The 21,160-nt window shown below is 42.9% G+C and overlaps 1 protein-coding gene across 2 annotated transcripts in view; it reads right to left on the reverse strand.

Moving 5' to 3' along the window:
• Positions 1-21,160, reverse strand: part of AFG2A (AAA ATPase AFG2A) — a 407,705-nt gene that overhangs the window by 321,717 nt on the left and 64,828 nt on the right. For both annotated transcript variants that reach the window (XM_075615740.1, XM_075615729.1), the window contains exon 11: positions 12,961-13,170. In XM_075615740.1, coding sequence (XP_075471855.1) covers positions 12,961-13,170 — 210 coding nt within the window. The remainder of the gene's footprint in view (positions 1-12,960; positions 13,171-21,160) is intronic.

Genomic DNA, 21,160 nt, shown 5'->3' on the forward strand with positions numbered 1-21,160 from the left:
CTGGGAGAATATCTGCAAATGTGTCCTCTCTCGCACCCAGACGGGCAGAATATCTGCAAATATGTCCTCTCTCGCACCCAGACTGGGAGAATATCTGCAAATGTGTCCTCTCCCTCACCCAGACTGGGAGAATATCTGCAAATGTGTCCTCTCTCTCACCCAGACTGGGAGAATATCTGCAAATGTGTCCTCTCTCGCACCCAGACGGGCAGAATATCTGCAAATATGTCCTCTCTCGCACCCAGACTGGGAGAATATCTGCAAATGTGTCCTCTCCCTCACCCAGACTGGGAGAATATCTGCAAATGTGTCCTCTCTCGCACCCAGACTGGGAGAATATCTGCAAATGTGTCCTCTCTCGCACCCAGACTGGGAGAATATCTGCAAATGTGTCCTCTCTTTCACCCAGATTGGGCAAATAGGTATAATTTTAATAGTAGTTTCTTTGGGTCTTTGCAAGTCCATTGCGATATATAACTTTGGCATGTAAATGAGTAGGTAGAATGGGTTGGCTCATGTTGGTGTTACAATGAGAGAAATTTAAGTAGCAAAAAAAATCCAGCAGAACTCGCTGTATTCAACAAAAATTATATATTCAAAAATCTTGAAATGAAAAAAATAATTGTGCATGCATATTTTATGACAAAAGTGATATGTTTGTGCGATATGATAATTTGGGGTTTGCCAGAAGTTGAATAGGGTAACTATTGTTGATGATACATAAGGAGAGACATAGATAAAGTTCCTTTCACTCATCATGCAGACTGGCTTTAATATCTGCAAATGTGTCCTCTCTCGCACCCAGACGGGCAGAATATCTGCAAATGTGTCCTCTCTTTCACCCAGACTGGGAGAATATCTGCAAATGTGTCCTCTCTCTCACCAAGACTGGGAGAATATCTGCAAATGTGTCCTCTCTCTCACCAAGACGGGGAGAATATCTGCAAATGTGTCCTCTCTCTCACCCAGACTGGGAGAATATCTGCAAATGTGTCCTCTCTCTCACCCAGACTGGGAGAATATCTGCAAATGTGTCCTCTCTCTCACCAAGATGGGGAGAATATCTGCAAATGTGTCCTCTCTCTCACCCAGACTGGGAGAATATCTGCAAATGTGTCCTCTCTCTCACCACGACTGGGAGAATATCTGCAAATGTGTCCTCTCTCTCACCCAGACTGGGAGAATATCTGCAAATGTGTCCTCTCTCGCACCCAGACGGGCAGAATATCTGCAAATATGTCCTCTCTCGCACCCAGACTGGGAGAATATCTGCAAATGTGTCCTCTCTCTCACCCAGACTGGGAGAATATCTGCAAATGTGTCCTCTCTCGCACCCAGACGGGCAGAATATCTGCAAATATGTCCTCTCTCGCACCCAGACTGGGAGAATATCTGCAAATGTGTCCTCTCCCTCACCCAGACTGGGAGAATATCTGCAAATGTGTCCTCTCTCTCACCCAGACTGGGAGAATATCTGCAAATGTGTCCTCTCTCGCACCCAGACGGGCAGAATATCTGCAAATATGTCCTCTCTCGCACCCAGACTGGGAGAATATCTGCAAATGTGTCCTCTCCCTCACCCAGACTGGGAGAATATCTGCAAATGTGTCCTCTCTCGCACCCAGACTGGGAGAATATCTGCAAATGTGTCCTCTCTTTCACCCAGACGGGGAGAATATCTGCAAATGTGTCCTCTCTCGCACCCAGACTGGGAGAATATCTGCAAATGTGTCCTCTCTTTCACCCAGACTGGGAGAATATCTGCAAATGTGTCCTCTCTCTCACCCAGACTGGGAGAATATCTGCAAATATGTCCTCTCTCGCACCCAGACTGGGAGAATATCTGCAAATGTGTCCTCTCCCTCACCCAGACTGGGAGAATATCTGCAAATGTGTCCTCTCTCTCACCCAGACTGGGAGAATATCTGCAAATGTGTCCTCTCTCGCACCCAGACGGGCAGAATATCTGCAAATATGTCCTCTCTCGCACCCAGACTGGGAGAATATCTGCAAATGTGTCCTCTCTCTCACCCAGACGGGGAGAATATCTGCAAATGTGTCCTCTCTCTACCCAGACTGGGAGAATATCTGCAAATGTGTCCTCTCTCTCACCCAAACTGGGAGAATATCTGCAAATGTGTCCTCTCTCTCACCCAGACGGGCAGAATATCTGCAAATGTGTCCTCTCTCTCACCCAGACTGGGAGAATATCTGCAAATGTGTCCTCTCTCTCACCACGACTGGGAGAATATCTGCAAATGTGTCCTCTCTCTACCCAGACTGGGAGAATATCTGCAAATGTGTCCTCTCTCTCACCCAGACTGGGAGAATATCTGCAAATGTGTCCTCTCTCTCACCCAGACTGGGAGAATATCTGCAAATGTGTCCTCTCTCTCACCCAGACTGGGAGAATATCTGCAAATGTGTCCTCTCTCTCACCACGACTGGGAGAATATCTGCAAATGTGTCCTCTCTCTCACCCAGACGGGCAGAATATCTGCAAATGTGTCCTCTCTCGCACCCAGACTGGGAGAATATCTGCAAATGTGTCCTCTCTCTCACCCAGACTGGGAGAATATCTGCAAATATGTCCTCTCTCGCACCCAGACTGGGAGAATATCTGCAAATGTGTCCTCTCTCTCACCCAGACTGGGAGAATATCTGCAAATATGTCCTCTCTCGCACCCAGACTGGGAGAATATCTGCAAATGTGTCCTCTCCCTCACCCAGACTGGGAGAATATCTGCAAATATGTCCTCTCTCGCACCCAGACTGGGAGAATATCTGCAAATGTGTCCTCTCTCTCACCCAGACTGGGAGAATATCTGCAAATGTGTCCTCTCTCTCACCCAGACTGGGAGAATATCTGCAAATGTGTCCTCTCTCTCACCCAGACTGAGAGAATATCTGCAAATGTGTCCTCTCTCTCACCCAGACTGGGAGAATATCTGCAAATGTGTCCTCTCTCTCACCACGACTGGGAGAATATCTGCAAATGTGTCCTCTCTCTCACCCAGACGGGCAGAATATCTGCAAATGTGTCCTCTCTCTACCCAGACTGGGAGAATATCTGCAAATGTGTCCTCTCTCTCACCCAGACGGGCAGAATATCTGCAAATGTGTCCTCTCTCGCACCCAGACTGGGAGAATATCTGCAAATGTGTCCTCTCCCTCACCCAGACTGGGAGAATATCTGCAAATATGTCCTCTCTCGCACCCAGACTGGGAGAATATCTGCAAATGTGTCCTCTCTCTCACCCAGACTGGGAGAATATCTGCAAATGTGTCCTCTCTCTCACCCAGACTGGGAGAATATCTGCAAATGTGTCCTCTCTCTCACCCAGACTGGGAGAATATCTGCAAATGTGTCCTTTCTCTCACCACGACTGGGAGAATATCTGCAAATGTGTCCTCTCTCTCACCAAGACTGGGAGAATATCTGCAAATGTGTCCTCTCTCTCACCCAGACTGGGAGAATATCTGCAAATGTGTCCTCTCTCTCACCACGACTGGGAGAATATCTGCAAATGTGTCCTCTCTCTCACCCAGACTGGGAGAATATCTGCAAATGTGTCCTCTCTCTCACCAAGACGGGGAGAATATCTGCAAATGTGTCCTCTCTCTCACCCAGACTGGGAGAATATCTGCAAATGTGTCCTCTCTCTCACCAAGACGGGGAGAATATCTGCAAATGTGTCCTCTCTCTCACCCAGACTGGGAGAATATCTGCAAATGTGTCCTCTCTCTCACCCAGACGGGGAGAATATCTGCAAATGTGTCCTCTCTCTACCCAGACTGGGAGAATATCTGCAAATGTGTCCTCTCTCTCACCCAGACTGGGAGAATATCTGCAAATGTGTCCTCTCTCTCACCCAGACGGGCAGAATATCTGCAAATGTGTCCTCTCTCTCACCCAGACTGGGAGAATATCTGCAAATGTGTCCTCTCTCTCACCACGACTGGGAGAATATCTGCAAATGTGTCCTCTCTCTACCCAGACTGGGAGAATATCTGCAAATGTGTCCTCTCTCTCACCCAGACGGGCAGAATATCTGCAAATATGTCCTCTCTCTCACCCAGACTGGGAGAATATCTGCAAATGTGTCCTCTCTCTCACCCAGACGGGCAGAATATCTGCAAATGTGTCCTCTCTCTCACCCAGACTGGGAGAATATCTGCAAATGTGTCCTCTCTCTCACCACGACTGGGAGAATATCTGCAAATGTGTCCTCTCTCTACCCAGACTGGGAGAATATCTGCAAATGTGTCCTCTCTCTCACCCAGACGGGCAGAATATCTGCAAATATGTCCTCTCTCTCACCCAGACTGGGAGAATATCTGCAAATGTGTCCTCTCTCTCACCCAGACGGGCAGAATATCTGCAAATGTGTCCTCTCTCTCACCCAGACTGGGAGAATATCTGCAAATGTGTCCTCTCTCTCACCCAGACTGGGAGAATATCTGCAAATGTGTCCTCTCTCGCACCCAGACTGGGAGAATATCTGCAAATGTGTCCTCTCTCTCACCAAGACGGGGAGAATATCTGCAAATGTGTCCTCTCCCTCACCCAGACTGGGAGAATATCTGCAAATGTGTCCTCTCTCTCACCCAGACGCGCAGGATATCTGCAAATGTGTCCTCTCTCGCACCCAGACTGGGAGAATATCTGCAAATGTGTCCTCTCTCGCACCCAGACTGGGAGAATATCTGCAAATGTGTCCTCTCTCTCACCAAGACGGGGAGAATATCTGCAAATGTGTCCTCTCTCTCACCCAGACTGGGAGAATATCTGCAAATGTGTCCTCTCTCGCACCCAGACTGGGAGAATATCTGCAAATGTGTCCTCTCTCTCACCAAGACGGGGAGAATATCTGCAAATGTGTCCTCTCTCTCACCCAGACTGGGAGAATATCTGCAAATGTGTCCTCTCTCTCACCAAGACGGGGAGAATATCTGCAAATGTGTCCTCTCTCTCACCCAGACTGGGAGAATATCTGCAAATGTGTCCTCTCTCGCACCCAGACTGGGAGAATATCTGCAAATGTGTCCTCTCTCTCACCAAGACGGGGAGAATATCTGCAAATGTGTCCTCTCTCTCACCAAGACGGGGAGAATATCTGCAAATGTGTCCTCTCTCTCACCCAGACTGGGAGAATATCTGCAAATGTGTCCTCTCTCTCACCCAGACTGGGAGAATATCTGCAAATGTGTCCTCTCTCTCACCAAGACGGGGAGAATATCTGCAAATGTGTCCTCTCTCTCACCCAGACTGGGAGAATATCTGCAAATGTGTCCTCTCTCTCACCCAGACTGGGAGAATATCTGCAAATGTGGAGGACTGCGCTACATTTTCACAAGCGGCATATGTCCAAGATTCACCAGTTGTGCACGTCTACTTACAAAAGTTATTTTTATTGCAACCAGGTCTACTAAGTTGTGTTTGTTGTGGTTCAGCTCAGGCTGAGACCCGTGTTCAGATTTAGGCTTAAAAAATAAAAATATGCAGGTACATTGAAGATATACAACTGTTCCACAAAACCAATATATGGAATCATGTAATCCAAGCAAATATTTAACTCGAGGGGGGGAGGGGGAGTGGGCGTAGCCACTACAACTTGGGTCTGGCACTCCTCCGGGGGTCCATTAAGTACAGTAGTGACTATGTCATGGGTTTTTGTGTTGGTTTCCCAGGGGAAAACGCTTTCAAAACTCCTCCTCTTTGCTTTAGTGACGTCGCAATCATGTGATCGCTCTGAGATAGCGATTTGACACAGGGAAATAAAGAGTTAAGGCCTTATTCAATAATAAATAGAATTACCCTCCCTTAGATTGCCTTAGGATGTTTTCATTGCACATAATCACAACTTAATAGAGGTTGCACACATATAAGCTTCAACATAAGTGCCTATTAAACACTTCAAGCATAATTACTATATTCTTTATTTATTTTTTATCCAAATAGCAATTTGTTGCAAGCCTTTCAAGCACCAAAGCTAAAATTACAGTGTACTAGAAAAGCAGTTAGAAACAGTTAAAACTTCAAAAGCCCTATATGTAAGGCATCTACAAATGGCCTGAGCATGTCATGAGAACCACAAACGCTAATTTCGGAGGTCATTAAATCAGAGTCATGAGCTGTTCTCCAAGGCTCAAACAAAACGTCCACATTGTTTTTGTGGTGGAGTCTGAACAGGATTGAAACAAAAGACAAAACGGAAAAGAAATCTGTAAATGGTGGTTGATGTTTCTTAAAGTACACTAAACATACAGTATTTCTTTAAGAATTGTTTAAACATATTTCTTTAAGAATTGTTAAAACATTTTGAAACATCTAACGGTGGCATCTCACATCAACGGCCAGAAAACAACCTTTTTTTAAGGAATTTAGCACTCTAATTGGTTTCCCTAAAAAAAATGCAAACATGCAGATAGTTAAGGTTTTGCGGTTTTAATTTTTCGGGAAATTAATTACAAGCTGAATTTTTGAAGAGCCTCTAGATAAGTGTTTGTCAATCAAGTGTTTTCTTTACCTACATCCACCCTGTCCTGATCAAAGATAAGGGGAAGGAGAGAGGGGGACTCTGGCTGTACAAACACAGTGACATCACACAAAAATGGACTTTGCTAGAGGAAATTAAATCCACCTCGTTTTAGTTAACAGTGTTTACAAACAAAGTTTACAAATTATTTAAAAATAGTTACACGTGCCAGATCTGTGTGAAAAGCAACTATCACCTATGTACAGATCCTACCCTACCCGGATCGTGAGGGTCGGCACGCTAGGGGCCCTATGACGTGCACGGAACGTCATGATAGAAATGATCCTATGCTTTAGGGCAGATAGCACTCATCGCTCCACTGGATTGTATCCATCACTTCCATTCACGTCCTGGGTGGGCAAGCCAAGACTATGGGGGTGAGATCCAGAAGATCGTGGCACCGTCATCTGGCATTCAAGGAGTCAAAGCAGCAGTGGCAATCTTTTTTTGTTTTATTTTATCCTAACCTAAAATCGGGTCAGGGTCCCCCAGACCTTATTCATGGTCTCCCAGTAATGATTTCAATCTTTGTAGAATTGACACAAGTTTCATATGGAGGCCCAGCTTCTTACTTGTTTCACCGAGTACTCCGATTTGTTGTTAGAGCTCTTCTGGACTTGTGGCAAAAATAACGTTGTTGTCTGCTAATCAGAGGTGACGCAAGTATTACCCATTGAGATTCATTCCTTTTTCTTCCTAATTCAATTTCTTGAACAATTCTTCAAGTCTTGCTGTGAAAAGCTTTGGTGGCATGGAATCTCCATGTCGCACTCCCTTGCTGGTCTTTATTCTGTTTGCGGCTTCATGAAATTGGTTTTCTTAAGGCAGTTAATAATAATAATAATAGCATGTTTTTGTATAGCAGAGAGGCACAGGGAGATAAAGTGACTTGCCCACGGTCACAAGGAGCCGACACCGGGAATTGAACCCGGCTTCAAACTCAGTGCCAGTCAGTTTCTTTACTCACTGAGCCGCTCCTTTGTGTCCCCTTTAGCATGAATTTTCTCTATTTCCCCAGTTTCTTTAAAGATTTCAGGTGTAATGCCATCTTCCCATTCCTCATGGATTCCTCATGGATTTTTGTTGCTTTTGTCACTTCTTCCTGAATCAAAGTAAGTGAGTTAGAGGCCTCGTGCGGTCCTCCGCCATATAATTTAAATGTTTATATAATTTAAATGTTTGGGGGAAGAGCGCGGGGGACTCCCCCCCCCCCAAAAAAAAATATTGTATCCCCAGTTTGTGCACCCCTGTAAACATTTTAATCATTCGGAATGCTACACTAGTTAAATTTGTTTGTTTTATTTTTATCCTGTGAAATTGAGAGTATTAATTGTATCCTTAATTTGTGTAAGGAATCGGGAACGCGCCCCCCGCGGCGCGCTCCCTCCTTACCTGCAACTTCAAGAATCTTTCAAGAATGATTCTTCCTGGCAATGCACAGGTTATTAAGAATTTATATTAGTGTAGGGACCCTTGAACGTGGTCTGCCGTGAAGTTTGGCTCAAGGGCTTACAACAATTTGGCCAAAATGTTAAACTAAAAGACCATTTTATTTATTAGTTATTTATACATGTATATTTAGGCACTGTACCGTATATAAGTTTTTCTGGATGTGCACTGAGCTTTGTCTGTGTTTTATGTTATGTCTCTGGTTTTAAATATAAATTGCCATGCTCAGTAGCACTCCTCTGTGAAACTTATATGCTTATATATATGTTGTGGGTATTTTGGGGGTTCAATTTGAGCTTGTAGGTGTTCTGTATGTTTTAAACTTCAAGAATCTCCAAGGACATCTCTACGCGCGCGGAGGGGTATTAGTGACATCACGGGGACTGACCCCGCCTCCCGTTCATGTCACATGACGGCACCGCGCACCAGTGTCGCGTGTACACCGCGTGTAAACATTCATCACCTAATTCTTCCCAACTGACTCCTGCACCGCACCACCTATCCCTGCCTCCGCTGTAGCCGCACCTCTAAACCGCCCCTCTGTCTGATTGGATCCTCTCCCCTATATATGCTCAGCTCTGCCACTGGCCCTTTGGCTGAGCATAGTTCCTTGTAGCCTTGTCCTTCCATGTTCCCGTTCCTCGTTGTGCTTTGCTTTGTCTTGCCCTCCTTGCTTTCATATTGACCTCCAGTGTACTGACCCGGCTTGACTTTTGGACTCCGCTTCTCTGGACTACTGACCCCGGCTTACCTCTGACCTCCCGCACCACTCCAACCCTGACCTTGGCACCCAGACACCAACTATCCTTCCGTCTCCTACCTTCGATCTCGGCAAGTACCAAGACTATTCTCCTATCTCCAAACCTTGACCAAACACCTTCCAGGCGTGTCCTCGCTTGCTCCTCGGTGGCGTTTATCTCTTCCCACCTCAGTACCGGGGACCCGGCTTGTTCGTGGTGAGCACATGCGTTACAATTTGTTGTTTTCAGGTATTTCATTTATTATTAAACCTGGGCATAAGTCTGCAAGTGATTATAAATGGCCTGCCATTAATAGATTCCATTAAAGTGTTAGATAATGCAATGGTGAGATCAAGCACACCAAATGGTTATTTTCTGTTTGAGACTTAAAATATAGTTTTGTCTTTTTTTTATATCAATGTTTCATGTGTTCAAAGTTTACAGAATGTCAAAACAAAGTTTCATAGTCAGAAAATATTTGTACAGCTGTTCTGCATACATGGCATGAGACTGAATCTGGTTCTTATCTTTGCCGCTATGCCGTGTTTTACTTATTATCGTTATCAACTCCAAGTTTAAAATGCAAAACTGGAGTTCACTTGGAATCCCCCGAGTTTATTTTTTTGATGGCTATCTTTTAAATAAGAAGAGGGCACAGGAAATGTAAGCACCCTTCAAGGTTCAGTGCCTCCCAAAAATGTGCAGAGAAATAAATGTAACATGCGGTTGTTCTTCATTATATTTCTTAACACATTCAGAGCATTTATGACATGCACTGGACTTCACGAGATCCTTGATGCTGGGGGACTTTGTAGTGCCCAGTTAAAGTCGTAATTGTTTTTTTTTATTATAATTTTCTAGGAAATATTATGTTGAAAAAAACACATCTGTCCATCAAATTCAACCTATACTAAATTTAGACGACAGATACTTTATCCAACATCCGTACTTACAGTATATTGATCCAGAGGTAAACAAAAAAAAAAACAGTGACAAATCATCAATGATATAGTTACATACATATGATGTCTCATAAGGGGAAAAATAAATTCCTTCCTGAATCCAAATATTGGCAAACAGATTGCTCAGTGGATCAACATTCTTCCCATGTTTACTTATGTGGTCTATCCCTGTATACCTTTCCTTTCTAAAAAGATGCCCAACTTTTTTTTTTTTTTTTTTTTAAAGATATCTATTGTATCTGCCATCAGTCTCCATGGGTAATGAATTCCACATTATAACTGACATTACTGTAAAGAACACTTTCCTTTGTTATCTGGGAAAATCTCCTTTACTCCAAATTTAAGGGATCCCCCGAGTCCTTTGTACTGCCCGTGGGATGAATAGCTTTTTTGAAAACTGCTTGTATTGACCATGATACATTTGTATATAGTTATCAAATCCCCTATTAGACGCCTCTTTTCTAATGTAAACAAATATAATTTCGTAAGCCTCCGCTTATAAATCAGATTATCCATCCCCTTTATTAATCTGGTGGCTCTTCTCTGCACTTTTTCTAGATCTATAATGTATTTTTTATGGCGTGGTGCCCAACACTATACTCCATATTCAAGGCGCAGTCGTGCTAATGCTTTATACAACAGCATAATTATGTTTATTTCCCTTCCATCCATTCCCCTTTTAATTCAAGATAAGATCTTGTTTGCCTTTGCAGCTTCTGCATGACTTTGGGCACTATTGCTAAGCCTGCTGTCTACAAGCACTCCTAAATCCTTCTCCATCAAGGATTGACCTAATTTAATAAATCGCCTGTTAATTCTTGTTTCCCAAATGTATAACCTTACATTTATTTATGTATTAAACCTCATCTGTCACTTACTAGCCCAAGTTTCCAGTCTACCAAAGTCTATCTGGAGAGAAATTACATCCTGCTCTGATTCTATTACCTTACACAATTTAGTATCATCAGCAAAGATGGAGACTTTGCTCTCTATGCCAAGCTCAAGGTCATCAATAAACAAGTTAAAAAGCAGGGGTCCAGTAGCGATCCTTGAGGTTCTCCACTCACAACTTTAGCCCAACCTGAAAAGGTACCATTTATGACAACTCTGTGTTGTCTGTCCTTTAACCAGTTTTCAATCCATGTGCAAATATTTTTACAGTGTGCAATTTGCTTTATTTTGTACACTAACATCGTGTGGCACCGTATCAAAAGCCTTTGAAAAATCCAAGTAGACCACATCAACTGCTGATCTGATCTAAATTCCTACTTACCTTGTCAAAAAAACTAATAAGGTTAGTTTAGCATGACCCACCCTTCATTAATCATGCTATTAATAATACATTTGTTTTCCATTATTTATTCCTGAATATTATCCCATACTAAAGCTTCAAGTAGCTTCCCTACTATTGATGTCAGGCTTACAGGTCTGTAATTCCCCGGTTGTTATCTAGCTCCCTTTTTAAATATAGGCATCACGTCGGGTTTACGCCAATCTTGTGGTACTGAGCCCGTGGAAATGGAGTCCTTGAATATTAAATATAATGGTTTGGCTATTACTGAACTTAGCTCCTTAAGAACTCTTTGATGTATGCCATCAGGGGCAGGTGCCTTATTTACTTTAATTTTATCAAGCCACCTATGAACTTCTTCCTTAGTTAACCAATTGTTCAATAATATAGAGGTTTTAACTTCCCCCTGCGGCACTTTTATTGCAATTGATTCTTCTCTGGTAAACACAGAGGCAAAGAATTTGTTTAATACCTCTGCTTTTTACTTATCTCCAATAATCTGCCTACCCATCTCACACTGAAAGGATCCTATATTTTCCTTTCTAATCTTTTTGTTATTAAGATAGTTAAAGAACTTTTTAAGGTTGGTCTCTGTCTATTGCAATCCTTTTTCATTTCCAATTTGTGCTCATTTGTTTGCCCTTTTGCAACTTTTGCTACATTCCTCATCATTCTGATACGATGCCTCCGTCCCTTCTGACTTCAAGAATCTAAACGCTTGTCTCTTCATTTCCATTTCCTTCCCTACTTGTTTATTAGCTACATTGGTTTAGACTTGTTTCTTTTATACTTATTACCCAAGGGTATACACTGATAAGTGTGCTTTTCTAACAATATTTTAAAGACTGCCCAATAATCTTCCACATTTTTTCCTGCAAAAATGTAATCCTAATGTATTCCTTGTAGATTATGTCTCCATGTATTAAAATGATCTGATCACGGTTTCCAAATGTTCCTGGACTTGAATATTTCTTATTACGTCTACATTGTTACATTGTTTGATATTACCAAATCCTGTAATGCCCCTTACTTCCAAAAAACCTGTTTCCTTTAGTTGTAATGCTATGGATGTATTACATACAACAGATATGTTGATCATTTTCCTTGCACATATTTGACTGGACTAACCCAGATACTACAGAAATCATGATATACCTGTTGAATCTTTAAGATCAAAAAACATTATGTACAGTACTAAGGGAGACATGATGGGTATTTTATATTCTGTCCCCCAAGATCGAAAACTTGCAAGTAGATACCGTATCTCTACAGCTAAAAGCAAACGCTTGTTAAAATGTTATCGGCAATTAAAAGTTCTGCTTATGCATACAGTCGTCATGTTACACAAGTTAGTCAATTCAAGTTTTATTCATTTTTATGCAATCTACAGCCATTCATATATTTGGTTACAGCAGAGTTTTCTGCTCTTGTTAATTGAGATTCTTACACATCTTTTAGCCACAAAGGTTCATGCCACTTCAAAACTGTTGTATATAGTTATTGCAGAAAAAAGAACAAAATGTTATATCCCAAGATGCACTACTTGATACACAAAGTCAAATAATTATTTGTTAAATACTCCCTACTACTGCATATGACTACTACCCAAATCCCTCAAAGCTAATGGTATACGTAAGGCTGATCACACTGATATACTAACATTAGCAGACACATCAATCTTATTCTCAGATGCTTCTCAGCATTGTAATTGGAGAAGTTTATAAAAATTCCCTTTATGTTCCTTTTTCATCCTGACCAGTCTCCAAAAATGAATAACTAGCTGTGAAAAAAGCAATATGTATTTCATACGTGCATATGTTTATATAATCAAAGATACTGCAGTACATTTAAACTATTGTTTTTTTAAACCACTTGCTAATATTTATTTATTAAATAATCAATGACGAACAGAGAAAAAGAAACCAACCCCATATATTGGAGGAAGCAATGGATCAGAACTATTTCAAAAGACGACTAACCTTCACTGCCAAAAAGTTCAGCCCACTTTCGTTGGCTAGTGCCTTTGCTATCATGGTTTTGGAGCAGCCAGGTGGACCATAAAGCAGTACTCCTCGCGGTGGCTGTATCCCCATACGGATGAATGCGTCGGGGTGCTTCAATGGCCACTCCACTGCTTGCTTCAGTTGCAGCTTGACGTTCTCTAGTCCTCCAATGTCCGCCCAGGACACCTGCAAAGGAAAACATGTCCAGAGGTGTGTGCATCTCCAACAGCAATCCCCAAATGAGTACAGCATAACAACACAACAAACACAAGAGTATACGCAACCTATATTGAGTGTGTGAGGAGCTCATATATAACCGCAGAGATTCCAGATTTTGAGGCCTAGTGATCCTGGAGCAAATAATAGTTTTCACAAGTATTATGTTACAAATTAATATTCCTCTGAAATACAATGATACTGGAGGGTTTCCTACTGAAATGAGCAAAAACTAATAACAATACAAAAGTAACAGCAAACAAACACACAATACTAAATCTTAACACATACTGTACATGGGAGTATTTCATAGATTAGGTTGGTGTAAGTCTCTTCCTCCTTCAAGAGAGTGGCCAGTTAACCACAGGCTATTGGCATTCCCATCAATTATTCATTTTCTCCGTTAGCTCGCAGAAGAATTAAAATATCGAAAGGAAACGGGCAAAATAACAAGTTGTACCTTTTTCAAACATCAAAATGATGCATGCAGAGGGCATTGAGTTCCTGTTGTGATAATATGATGAGGAAAAAGAAACAGCAAAGAGCACGCGCTCACCAGAAGCTGCAGGGAACCAGCAAACTACATCCAGGGGCTGCCTGGGACAGAACAGAACTTTCAGCAAACCCTATACTGTATGTGAAACATATAGGAGGGGCACGCAACACACTGAAAGGACTGGAAACATACAGCATGGGAAAGGACATACAAGTGATGGGGGTATTATAATAGTAGGGGCAGGTATTATAATAGTAGGGGGAGGAATTCTGAAAGGAGGAGGGAGATTATAATACTGTAGTAGGGGGGAGATTATAATAGGAGTGGGGATTATAATCGTAGGGTGAGATAATAATAGGAGCGGGGGGTATTAAAATAGATGGGGGAATTATAATAGGCAGGGGATTATAATATGAGATGGGGGGTTAAAATAGGAGAAGATGGATTATAATATGAGGAGGGGAATTAAAATAGGAGAAGAGGGATTATAATAGGAGGAAGGATTAAAATAGGAGGGGGATTATAATAAAAAGGGGATTATAAAAGGGGGTTATAATAGGAGGAGGGGGATTATAATAAAGGATGGGAATATAATAGGAGGGGGATTATAATAAAGGATGTGAATATAATAGGAGGGGGATTATAATAAAAGGAGGGGATTATAATAGGAGGAGGGGGATTATAATAAAAGGAGGGATTATAATGGCAGGAGGGGAGTTATAATAGGAGTAGGGGTATTATAATAGGAGGGGTATTATAATATTAGTGGGAGATTATAATAGGAGGTGGGATTATAATAGGAGGAGGGGGATTAAAATAGGAAAAGGGGGATTATAATAGAAGGGGCGATTATAATAGGAGGTGGGATTATAATAGGAGGGGGGGATTATAATAGGTGGGGGTTTTATAATAGCAGGGGCATGATTATAATAAAAAGGGCGTTTATAATAGATGGGGGGATTATAGCAGGAGGGGGCGGAAAGGGAAAATTGTATCTTCTTCAAATTGTAATTATTGGAAGGGAATTATTGTGAGAGAAGTGCTCTCAATCCTATATCTGAAAACGTAGGAACTTCAATATTGAACAAACGTTCATACATGTGTGAGAGCCCTGACATTGCCATTTTTTCTTTTTGCAAAGTACTTTCTTATTGGCTTAAAGTGCCGATACGTCACGAGGAGAGGGGGGGCATTATGGGTATTTATGTGTTGTATTTGTCAGTATGTTTTACTCTTTGATAAAGTGCGGTGAACCGCACGAAACACATAAGAGTTTTTCTCTTGCTACTTTTTTATGTGCCTTCAATAAATCTTTTTGTACTGAGAAGATAGCAGTCCGGTCTCTATTTTTCCCTCTAAGGCAGCTGAACCGTCTTCCAAACCTCTCTTTATGCGGAATTCTCCCGGTTAGGAGCACGCCGACAGCACCCGAAGTCCCACGGCGCAATGAGCGAGTAACAAACAAACTTATCAATAATGGCGCTCTAGGATAACCAATTATAATACAACCTGCCTAAAGCACAATCTTAATGTGAATAAATAAAAATGATACCAATACAAACAGATTTGGATGCCGCTTTAACCCAGTGGGGGATCCTTCTCACGATCCCATGCAAGGTGAAGAGGTGTAGGTCATCGGGAAGCGCAAACCATGGAAAACTGAGTTTTCGTTTGGCCCACACTCCTGCACTTGTCGTCTCAGCTACAATTCTTCTAAACCGAGTGTGGTGAAACGCGTAGAGTGACGCTGACCAGTGAGATCCACAAGCGTTTGGAGCCCCTGCGAGCGGATGACGTCAGTTCCGGTTTCCGGGTTCGGTGAGACGCACCAGTGACACGCACGCTGAGACACAGGGGAGGCAGAGTACACACGCTCCACTTGCCGAGATCCAATTCGCAGGATCTATATGCTTGTTTATTTTTATTACCATGTGAGTGCATCCCTTACCACTTACCTTTTATAAATTGTCATACAGTCTGCACTATGTCCGTTTCCTTTGTTACCTACTAAGGTCTCCAGAAGCTCCTTGCGATTACCATTCCTGGTGGGCTGTTATTCAAAGATACCTTTATGTGATCACCACTCACTTTATGTTTGTGAGTATTTTGCACACAGATTCCTGTATATACATCATTTCACTATTTATCACGTATATTGCACTATCAGAATATTTTTCTGTTTTCCATGGTTTGCGCTTCCCGATGACCTACACCTCTTCGCAATGAGCGAGTAACCTCTACACCAATATACACCTGTTACGTGTTTAGCTATACATTGCAACCAAGCTACAAGTACACTGCAAGTTCATATAAGATCTACCTGACATACAAGGCTATTGAACCTGCATATGAAGTGGTGTGATGTAAGTGGTGAAAAACGTGGGACTATACCTTAACGGGTTTGTCACGGTAACTTATGACAAGATATAATAATCACCAAATATCTGGGTTGAACTGAACGATGCTTAGATATGATAAAATATCATTTATTTCTTGAAGAAGGTGAACACAACAGATTATACAAATAACAGACAAAATAAAGCACTTACTTAAAGGTTAGGACAAGAAAGCCATCAGGATACAGGATGGGCCATTTCTTCCATAATTCAGGTTCAGATGTGGACATCACGACAATGCATGAAGAACATGAAGACAATTGAGTAAGGGATGAATCTGACTAATATACCATTTCAACCCTTTACTCTTAACCCTAGGCGTCGAGTTGGCTAGAAAAATCTCTTTGAAGTAGATTTTGGCTTCCCCTGTAAGTGTGAAGTACCACACTTAAAAACACTCAGCTCCTTTGTTCCTGCCCCTAGTATAAACAATCAGGGCAGTTAACTTTTGATCACAGGGCTATGCTAAGTCTTTCAGGATGCCCTTCCTGCCCTATTAGCATAGCAGATGGGGTCTGCATTTTCAGAGCAGATCCAAAATCCCATATCCACTTTAATATTTTCACTTATTAATAAGTTCCGTTCTGGTGGGTTTAGTGGGTCGAAATCTGCCAGGTATTAAAGCCTACAGTGACCCTACATATTGGCCAAATTTCAACTCTTTGTGACCTCCAGAACCGGAGATACAGAAATGCACTTTAATACATTTTTTAAAATACAGGATTCGTCCCTTTAAAAATGAATCTCTGCTTTTCACTCTTTCCCCCTTGAAATCAACGGGGTCCACCGCCATAGCATTGAATGGCGGGCTCCGCCGTTGCCGTCAATGGGGGTTCCCGACATAGGCTTTCAATGGAGAAACGCCGCCATTGAAGCTTATGGAAAAAATACAAATCTTTACATTCGTCCACACTCCGTCTGGTTGGTCGAAGGGGGCTGGGAAGGGTCATGCATTAAAGCCGGAATCTTGGCTACATGCCACCCAAATCCCATCCCTCTGGTCATTCCAGAACCAGAGATATGGACTTACATTTTTCAGCATTTCACACTTAGTCGTTTTTACGCCACGCGGCTTTTCCCCATTGGAATCAATGGCCGGCGCCGCCATAGACAATGCATGGCGCATGCCGCCATTAGATTCAATGGGACCTCCGCTCCGCCATTGAAGTCAATGGCGCGACCCTCCTTCTCCGCTCGACCCCTTACGGGGGTCTCTCATTCCTGGACCCGGTGTTGATCGTGTGTGGGGTTCCTAGGAGCTAGGGGCAAAAATAACTTTATGCCCAGGGGCCCTAGAATCTAAGATTCCCACGCCAATTGTCTTTGAACTGAAGTGACTAAACTCTTTTCAAAGACATTGTATCCGCTTTTGCGGTCTGCGGTTTGGATGGCTGCCAACCTGTTCCTCGAGGCCGGCGTTGAGGAATCTCCATTGAAGTCAATGAGCCCATTGACTTACAATGGGAAACCGCCGCTCCTCCTCTCGGACGCCACCTGCTGGTCGTCGCTGGAAAACAGGTCCAAAACCGCTACTTCTGCCATTAGAACGCATGGAGGCTCAATGGCGACCTATGGATGGCTGCAAAATGGAGCCTGAAAAGGCGGGAAAAGGGAACAAATGGCTATAATCACTAAATTAACATTAACCCCTTCCCTCCCTCATCAACTCTAGTGTATGTGTGAGTGCAAACACCAGGATAAGACATTACATTTACACAGGGGAATAAACAGTTGGATACTGAAGCAAGGTAAAAAAACACATTACTGGACCTCAGTCCAGTTAACCCCTTGCTTCCCAAGTGAGCGTAGGGGGTGGCCAAATGGGGTGTAAGCCCTTTAATCCCGGGCCAAACCCCCTCTATCATGACAGGGTTAAATCAAGCTGTTTATCGAGTGGGATCAACACTCATGTGCTACACTTTGCACCTGTACATAGAAATTTCTGGTTAGCGTCGCAGGAGGTTTATTCTCCCACTTTTCTCTGTTCAAAGTACAGATGCAGTCACCAAGATTCGACCATTTCTCGCCAAAAATTGCGAGATTTCGCCCGAGACCCTCACTATGTTGGACTGCAGCAGACTAATGGCCCATCGGATTAAGACAGCAGGGGTCCCTGCTGAGTGAAACCTACCAGGGTCTGCCTGTCTGTAAGAGACGCGCAGTAAGAGATTGATTCCGTCTGTCACTCTACATGCACGCCTCTAACAGGCGATCGCAGGGGTTTTATGTAATTTTAATAATACAGTATTGTAGCTGGGGGTCGCCAGAGCTGAACCGCAGTTTTTTCAGGTCTGGGGACCCCTACTTCCTGAGATACAGGCCCCGGTATGGGGTGCCGGTATCCCCATGTTAAAATCCTGTGGGTCACATGATCGTGGGATTTAAATCATGCAGGGGGATACCTGCACCCCATAACGGGGCCTGTATCTCAGGAAGTAGGGGGTCCCCGAGGCTGAAATCAAAGCGGTTCACCTCAGAAGACCCCCTGCTCCCGCACACTAGTATGAAAAGCCAAAAAAAAAATAATAATTACCATAGCGGGTAGCCGCTAAGGTAATTAAGCTGCTTAAATTTTATTTTTACTAATAGTGTACGTGAGCAGGGGGCCTCCTGAGCTGAACCACATTGGTAATAGCCCCAGTGTGGGTGGTTAGGCCTACCGGGAAGGTTGCAGGAGGGGTTAACCCCTTCATTAACTTAGCGGTAGTATCCCACTGCTCATCTGAGAGGCCAAATCGCCCACCCTGGGCTATTACCCCCTTTACTCAATCCCTCTACCCCCAATAAACATTACAATACAAGACATCAATCAAATACATTGAACCCCCCTTCACTCCTTCCTCCCCCATACAGTACAGTAATGGGCAAAATCCCTATAATCCATATCTGCATAATAGCTCATGTGCCCATTAAAAACATAACCAAAACATTAACCAGCCAGCACATACAGTGGTAAATTAAAGTTTTTCTTACCCTTTCCAGGATGAAGGCCATTCTCTTCTCCAGTGGGCACCACCAACAAACAAAAAAACTAAACTAAAAAATAACTACTGGCCACTAACCCATTAATCACCTTAGCGGTTAGTAACCACTAATGTAATTAACGGGAAGTAGGGGGTCCCCGGACCTGAAATCAATGCGGTTCAGCTCCGGCGACCCCAAGCTACAATACTGTAATATTAAAATTAAACAAACCCTACGTGAACGCCTGTTAGAGGCGCGCAGGAGAGTGACTGATTCAATCTCTCTGACTGCGCGTCTCTTGCAGACAGGTAGACCCCCCAAGGATTCACACAGCGCGGACTCCTGGTGTGTTAATCCAATGGGTCCCTATGGTCTGCTTCGGTCCACCTCAAGAGATATTGCAGCATAGTGCAGTTTTCATCTCGAGATGTGGTCGAGTGTTCGTGGCTGCATCTGTAACAGTGTCTTTAGCTCAGAGAGTCATGAGCACTGGAAGACAATCCCTTCTGTGTGACGTCCATGTGCATAACTCTGTATGTTTCTCTCAGGGCATCTTCTGAGCAGCTTACAATACAAAATGATAAAGACCACTATGTAAGAAAGTTATTGTATTCTCTCAGTGGTTTACTATCAAATTCCAACGCCAACAAAATGAGACCAAATGTATACATTGGGACCAATAATGAAAGCGAGGTGTTGCTTAAAGTCTATATATATATGTAGCAGATAAAAACGAGCAGTGTGGCTGTATGCCACCGCACTACAAACAACCGGCAAATCGGCGTCTCCCTCTTGACTCAGAAGCATTCATCTGCTGCACCACCGCTCTAGCAATGGAATCCCGCGATAGGAAGTCCAAATCCCGTGATCGTGACGTCAAACAACGGTAGAGGAATCAGTCGATATGACTGTTAGAACGATTCCACCGTTATGATATAAACACTACGGGCAACAGTCTTTGAGCAGTGAAATCGGAATAAGTGGACTGACAAGTAAATGCACAATACGTTAACCCTACGCGTTTCGTTCCTAGTGTGGGAACTGCTCGTTTTTATCTGCTACATTGTAAGTAGCCCATACTTCACTATTGTGGCCTTTTTCATTTTCCACAGGTTTGAAAGAAGTTGGGACTTTGTTACCATCTTGGATACCTTCCGTTGACACACTGTTGTTTACATTGGTCTTGTCCCTTTTTGCGCCCTTCATTCATTTTAATTTTGTTATATAGATATTAATCTTGGTAAGAGATTAGGAATTTTGTGGCTGCAGTTAGGGACGCTTTTATACTGGTTTATTCTGATTTTTTTGTGCACTTAAATTTTTATAATATACATATATATATATATATATATATATATATATATACGATAAAGCAGTTTGCATTCATGGTTACGAAGGTATCCTGATGCTTGTCCCATATGTATAACATAACAATATAGCTACCAGAAGCCGGTCCGGCGACAGCACACAGTAAGTCATATTCCAAAGTTGTGTATTACCAAAGAAACTGGTAAATTCCTCATGCAAGTACATCCTAGAATGCCCATTCTATATACGCTTCCCAAAATACACAAATCTAAAACAAATCCGCCGGGAAGCCTATCATTTCAGCTAGAGGATCTTTATGCCACCCGCTATCACAATTTGTGGATTATTTTCTGCCGCCGATGTGAAGGACACAACGGACTTCATTTCACGGATTAACGACCTTAAGATGCAGTCAGTCAACTATATTCTGGTCACATTGTACGTCACCAGTTTATACACTAATATCCCTCATACAGAGGGTCTACAAGCCATTCGAGCCAAATTCGACAGCATTGCGACCCATAAGGGTCCACCTCCCAAATACCTGCTACTGCTTATGGAAGTCATTCTGAATAAAAATTACTTCAGATTCGAGAACCATTACCTACAGCTCATGGGAACAGCCATGGGCTCCAACAAGGATTTGCGTCTCATTGGTGGCTCATGCAATCGACCTTATAGAGTCTATGATTAGACTATGGGCTTCACTGGGCGTTCCTGACCAGCTGCAAACAGGGATTTTTGCTGACTTTGCGATTTTAATTATTCATTCAGGTGGTGGTATGCACTGGTTTGG

The sequence above is a fragment of the Ascaphus truei genome, chromosome 1 (assembly GCF_040206685.1).
Source record: "Ascaphus truei isolate aAscTru1 chromosome 1, aAscTru1.hap1, whole genome shotgun sequence".
Classification (NCBI taxonomy): domain Eukaryota; kingdom Metazoa; phylum Chordata; class Amphibia; order Anura; family Ascaphidae; genus Ascaphus; species Ascaphus truei.